This window comes from Hylobates moloch, unplaced genomic scaffold (assembly GCF_009828535.3).
Source record: "Hylobates moloch isolate HMO894 unplaced genomic scaffold, HMol_V3 SCAFFOLD_88, whole genome shotgun sequence".
NCBI lineage: Eukaryota > Metazoa > Chordata > Mammalia > Primates > Hylobatidae > Hylobates > Hylobates moloch.
The window spans coordinates 8,748-15,841 of NW_026652363.1; the positions used below are offsets into that span (position 1 = coordinate 8,748).

General features: G+C 44.1%; 1 gene segment (V, D, J or C); it reads left to right on the top strand.

Moving 5' to 3' along the window:
- Nucleotides 1–4,434: 4,434 nt before the first annotated feature.
- On the top strand, nt 4,435–4,889 carry LOC116463936 (immunoglobulin heavy variable 5-51-like). The segment is given in 2 exon segments: nt 4,435–4,480; nt 4,564–4,889. Coding segments are annotated over 2 exon segments (363 nt in total).
- Nucleotides 4,890–7,094: the final 2,205 nt, after the last annotated feature.

The following is a 7,094-nucleotide window of genomic DNA, read 5'->3' on the forward strand; positions in this document are numbered from 1 at the left end:
AACCCTCTCTGTTAAAAATATTCCTAAGTTGTACACCATCTAGAAACATATCTACTTAATTATAATTTTTAACTTATTAAAAAGCTTTAATAAGTGCAATGTTTTCTGCCTTCTGAGTTGATTTCATAACACATACAAGGATATATCCTGAATGAAAGTTTGTACTAGTAATACAAATTAATGGTTAATAATCTCTACTTTTATTACCGAGGTATTACCCACCAAAATATAATCTGAAATCAGTGCTCTCAATGGGACTCTTACCTAAATAATATACAAAATATTTTCCTGATCTTGACACAAAATAGATATGAACACATTCTTAGTATTCAGCCATGTCTAGTATCTATCACATTATGAACCACATGCTAACTTTGATTTACCTGGGACTTGTTCTAATTTCAAACTAGTTATTTTTTATCTTCATGCAGCTAGATTATTATATTTTATCAGAGAGTGATAAAGATATTTTAAACAAGTAATTGTGTGTTTCAGGACCCTTCTTGGGTTCTGAGACAAGAAATGCCATTACTACCTGGCAGATTGAGACAACTTTGAACAATGTCAGAGGAATCATCTCTAATTGCTTCTAAATTTCAGTTTTATCAATTCTTATGCTTTCTGAATTATTTTTGATTTTAGTTATTAAAGGAGTCTTTCTTTTTCTCTTAATCTAGCTAAGAATTTGTCTTTTTTTAAGAAAAAAACTCAGTTTTATTGATTTTTCTCTTGCTTGTAAAGTCTTTTTTCCATTATTTCATTTTCTCTAAAGCCTCGTAAACACATTGGTGACATGTAGATCGAGAACTTGATCATAAATGCCATGTTTTTGTTAGACTCAGCTGATCAAGTCAGGAAGCCTCCCGAGGGTTCTAGGAACTGAGTGTGGCTCCCACCACTGGACAAGGGTGAGAAGCGCCATGCTTTGGGGATGGGAGGACACGCAGGGCAGTGTGAGGGGAGGAGGGTTGCTGGCAGGTCCGCATTGCTTCCCCTGGCAGCACCACTCATGTCCTTCCTCACTCGGAGATTCAGTCATTTCTTCCTAGGTGGAAAAATCAGTTAACTTTATCTCTGATATATGGATGGGAACCCAAGATAGAAGCTTGTCAGTCATTGTTTCTGTGTCTGCTGCCTTGGGAATGTCTGAATTTCTTATGCTCTGTCCTGGGTCTATATCCCAGTGACTCCCCTACTCCATGGCACCCGCCTGTGCCTGTGCATGGCCCCTGATCACGGCCTCCGTGAAACATCTGGTTTGGCTCAGGAAGAACCCCCATTGCCTTGTTTCCCTGCTGCCCCTGGTCCACATTCTTGTCCATCCACAGGCTCTCAGTAGCGCTTCCCATCCGCACTGACCCCACCTGGGTTCATATCTTGTCCACCACTTCCTTTCTCTTTTCTTCTGCATCTTGCCTTTTATTCCAGCAGCCTGTTTCCATCTCACCTGGACTTATGTACAGGAAAGTGTTTACCGAGCAGGCTTGGGTTGTGCAAACCCTGAAGATTACTGAAAAAGTGCTTTCTCAGGCCAGGTCCATATTCAACTCCTGGGAAATGATATCTGCTTCTTTGGCATACTCCTCCTGGAAATTTTTTTTTTTTTTTTTATACGGAGTCGGGCTGTGTCCTCCTGGCTGGAGTGCAGTGGCGCAATCTCGGCTCACTTCAAGCTCCGCCTCCCGGGTTCATGCCATTCTTCTGCCTCAGCCTCTCCGAGTAGCTAGGACTACAGGCGCCCGCCACCACGCCCGGCTAATTTTTTTTGTATTTTTAGTAGAGACGGGGTTTCACTGTCCTCCTGGAAATATTTTTAAACGATTTTATTAAGGTAAGGATTACATCTATAAGACTATACATTATTTAACATACTTAATTCATTGAGTTAAGTATGCAAAATTATCATCACCATCAAGGTCATAACCATAGCAATCACTTCCAAAACATTCCTTTTTATTCTTTTTATTCTTAGTATTATGATTATTATTATTGGTTGAAATGTATTTTTGTTTGTGTGTCTCTGTCTCTGTGTGTGTAGCCTGGGTGCACACTATGCTAACTGTTTCCATAATGACTTATGGGGAATGCCTATTATTGCTGAAGGGGCTGGCGTCTGAGCACTGGAGGTCAGTTATGCAGGTGCCACACACATCTGTGACGGGCACCAATAAACAGCACTGGGCACCAGCACTCAGGTGAGCTTCCCTGGTGGACAATGCTTCACACGTATTGTCATGCATCACTACTGGGAGAATTGAGGACAAGAGACTCCTCAGGGAAAGAACACCTGGGAGTTTGTGCCTGGATTCTCAGGGCCTTCCTGCTGGTTCCTTTGCTCATTTTAATTCATATTCATTTGCTATAATAAAGCTGCACCCATAAGAATAACAGCTTGTCTTGAGTCCTTTATTTCTATTGATTATGGGGCCTGAGGATGGTCTTGGGACACTCAACACAATTACATCAGAGGTGTAAATTGCTAGAAAGACCCTGACTACTGACACATGTCTAGAGCATTGTTTATAATATCAAAGGATGAGAAAGTGTGGGATAAAAGACATTCAGTGCCTGGATGGCTACAGAATCACATGGCATGAGATGGCGTGTGTGCTCCAATAAGGAGCAGGAAGTGAAAGTGATCCATGGAATTTAGAAACGACAGACACAGCTCCCTAGGAGTTGTTCCCTGAATAAGGACAAGTAAAAATAATGAAGAATAACCTGAATATGCAACTCATATCTGTGACAGCTAAAACAATAGTAAAAAGATGCCCATCCAGGCCTGCAGTGTGCCCTGTGAGCCGAGGCTGCTAGACTCCCATTCACCACCAAAGGGTACAGTTGTCCAGAAACAACACACAACACAGAAGAGCTACACAGATGGTAGCCCAGGGTTTGGGCTGGGGAGGGGAATCCACTAGACAACCAGCACAGGGAGGATAGTGTGGAAAGTGGCATCATTTTGTGATATGAATGATATCATTAATAGATATCATCGGATCATGAACAACATTAGCCAATGGACTAGGAGACTGACTGATGTAGCAGATTATCTTTGGCCTCATGTGCTGCAGAGGGAGGAGCATGTTTGGGAGGATGCTGGACCCACAGCTCACAATAGACACATCACAGATGGTTCTAGCTGATCCCAACCTCAAGTAGGGTGCTTCTGATGGGACAGCTTTCCTCATGCACTGGATCCTGATCATGTAAAGTTTCTCTACCCTGAGAATGAGACTGCCCTTTCTCTCTTTAAAATGCAAAGTGGGCTCTCCAGATGAGGAGTCCAATGCTGCACATGTAAGCCATGGTGCTATGTGTTTATGTTGATACTGACGGTCATTGCTTAGCATGCACCTTATCCAGGTCCTGCTGCTGTGTGTTTCTGTTGATGCTGCTGGACATTGCTTCACATGCACCTTACCTAGGTCATGGCCTGTGCTGTGATAAAGAGAAGTCCTTTTGCTTCTGCACCCCAGGTACAATTCCCATGAGCAATCTGGCAAATATTTTAGAAACTGTGTAGTTTGTGTTGCCTTGGCTTTTCATTTGGATCTTTTAGGTGCTAATGAAATGAGTGGTTCACAAGAAAATGGGGCAGACACAGGGGATAGTTAAGGGTCTCCTCCAAGCAATGTGGATATCATAAAATAAATGTTAAAAAATGAAAGAACTAAAACAAGAAGGTGCTGGGGTTAACACAAAGGACTTAAAACAGAACTACCAGGAGTTGGGTGCAGCAACGGCAATCCCTTCAGTTCCATCAGCAATTCAGAGACCTAAACAAATATTCCCTATTTATGTTGAATTGGCAGACTGTAGAAATCTAGAAGACAAAATGACCAGGAAAAATGTGTGATTTGGCATGGGTGAAGGTCTGGCAAGTTAATCAAGTTGAGAACTGTTGAGGCCCTAGGGTGGTCCTGCCTTTGCTGGGTGCCCAGACCATAATCACACTCATGGGAAATTGCCAGCAAGTAGAAAGTAGGGTTTTTTTTGTACTTCTTATTACCAGGCATATGTGCATTTGAATTTTGTCTTCACAGCATTTCCTGGTTCTGTTTCTCATTTTTTAAAACACACATGATTTCATCTAGATTTACCACCTTCACAGGGTCACACAGAAGGGTGGGAAGAAGGGAGGCCCCAGTTTGGGTCTTGTAGGACCATGGACAAGAGTGGGGAGGGAGAAGAGGTGGGTGTAAGGAATTATTAAGACCTTATTCTGCCCCTCCCAAGAAGCTCAGGCCAGCCTTTTTTCTGCAGTTGCGGTTCTGGGTTATAAACCTTGTAGACTCTTCCTTCAGGCCAGGGCGGCAACTATGCAAATTCAAATGGGGGCCTCCCCACTTAAACCCAGGGCTCTCCTCCACAGTGAGTCTACTTCACCACCCAGCTGGGATCTCAGTGCTTTCTTTTCTGTCCTCCTCCAGGATGGGCTCAACCGTCATCCTTTCCCTCGTCCTGGCTGTTCTCCAAGGTCAGTCCTGCCCAGGGTTTGAGGTCACAGAGAAGAATGGGCAGCAGGGAGCCCCTGTTGCAAATTTTGTGTCTCTCACACAGGAGTCTTTGCCGAGGTGCAGCTGGTGCAGTCTGCAGCAGAGGTGAAAAGGCCCGGGGAGTCTCTGAGGATCTCCTGTAAGGGTTCTGGATACAGCTTTACCAGCTACTGGATCCACTGGGTGCGCCAGATGCCCGGGAAAGAACTGGAGTGGATGGGGAGCATCTATCCTGGGAACTCTGATACCAGATACAGCCCGTCCTTCCAAGGCCACGTCACCATCTCAGCCGACAAGTCCATCAGCACCGCCTACCTGCAGTGGAACAGCCTAAAGGCCACGGACACCGCCATGTATTATTGTGTGAGAGGGACCATCTAAAACCTTCCACGGTGCAGGTGCAGAGTGAGCTGCCAGACACACCCTCCCCAGGGACCTCTCTATTCATCCGGGGAGGAAACACTGGCTGTTTGTGTCCTCAGGAGCAAGAACCAGAGAACAACATGGGAGGGTTCCCAGCCCCTAAGGCAACTGGATGGGAGACCTGGCCCATCCAGTTCTCTGACGGGGCTCTTGTGTGTTCTACAAGGTTGTTCATGGTGTGTATTACATGGTTAACATCAAAAGGCTGCCTAATAGGCACCTCTTCAGTATGATAGTCTTTTAATTAGTGAAAATTTTACACAGTTCATCATTGCTCGCTTGCCTTCCTCCCTCCTATCCACTCTTACTCCCTCTTTCTTTTATTTTCTACTTACTTTTCCAAACTCATTTAATCCATTTTTGTACTGTTAATAGGTTATCTTGTTTTTGTTATTGTTTTCCTTTTAAAAATATGCACTGAATAATTTATCTTTGTGCCAATTTGTAAGTATTTTGATATAACAAAGACTTCCTTCATAAATAGATTTCCTGTGAGTAATCTTGCAAGTATTTTAGAACCTGTTTGGTTAAGGATAAATTAAAATAAATAGATAAATTTTTAAAGACATACAACCTATCAAAACTGAACCACCAAGAAATAAAAAATCTGGGCTGGGCGTGGTTGCTCATATGTGTATTCTCAGCACTTTGGGAGGCCGATGTGGGTGGATCACCTCAGGTCAGGTGTTCAAGATCAGCCTGGCCAACATGGCAAAACCCCGTCTCTACTACAAATACACTGATTAGCTGGGTGTGGTGATGTTGACCCGCAGTCCCGTAGTCCCAGCTACTCGGGAGGCTGAGGTAGGAGAATGACTTGAACCTGGGAGGCAGAGGTTGCAGAAAGCCAAAATCGAGCCACTGCTCTCCAGACTGAGCAACAGAGTGAGACTCCAATTAAAAAAGATCTTAACAGACCAATGAGTAAAGAGATTGAGTCAGTGATTTTTCAAACATCTCAAATCAAAGTCAAGAACTTCATGGCTTCACTACTGAATTTTATCAAAAATTAAAAAAACCTAGAATCTCTACTCAAATTTCCAACAAAATAAAGGGAAAGAAATATATCCAAGCTTATTTTGGAAGGCCCTATTTCCAAAGCAAGGAAAAGACACTACAAGTAAATAAAATTACAGGCCAATATGCCTGATTATCATAGTTTCAAAAACTCTCAAGAGTGATGAGATGACAAACAAAATTAAACAGCAGATTAACAATAGAATCACTATTATCAGGTGTCCGCCACACCCAGAGAGGCTGCTGCTTGCCCTGCACAAGGATACTCAGAGCAGAAACCCACCTGGCCCAGCCCTCACCTTGCTTTATGCAGCCACCTGCCCTGGCAGCTTAATACAAAGGGCGGCATCTTTTGGGAGATACAGGGCCACACCCACTGCCTGAGAATACACAGTAGCCCCTATTCCTGGGCAACATAAGCCAAGCAAAAACCCTACTGTTAATACTGTAGCTGGTGCTCTTTTGGAAGCACCACCTCCAAGCAGGAGGCCAATAAACAGTCCATCACCGTATCTCCTGGTAGACTATCACTGCACCCAGAAAGGAGAGAATGACTGTGTGATCTCAGCTATGACCAGTGCCTGCACCACTATGGATGACCAGGAGGTCCTGAGTCTGTCCATGTGACCAGTTCATTACTGCTATAACCAGCATTCAAGAAAGCCAGCACACAAAGGCTATCAATATCTAAGGAATTTCACAGTCTCCATCACTCCCCTGCCACTTCCATCAGACCTAGTTCACTGCTCACTGCTGAAAAATTTGAGGACACATCACACCACCGGATCCCTTACATACATTCCCCAACACCAGCCTGAAGTGTGTCAACTTCACTGGGCGGCTAGACCTAGAGAAGCAACAACACACACAGTAGTATGGCTCCCAGGTTCTCCTACTCCTAGGGGAAGGGAGTGAACCACATTGAGGGAACACCCTATGGGACAAGATAATCTGGATGGCAGGCCTTGAACATCAGATCCCTCCATTCGTGGGAAACTTCTTTTAGCAGAGGCACAGTTACAGTGCTGAGCTCAGCAGAGAAAGTCTTCAGCTCTGTCTCAATAGACAGCCCTGTTACTTGTGAAGAATCTTGAAGAAGAGGAAGCCTTTCCCTCTTGTACACCACTGCAGGCACACTTGGGGTCTCTCCCACAA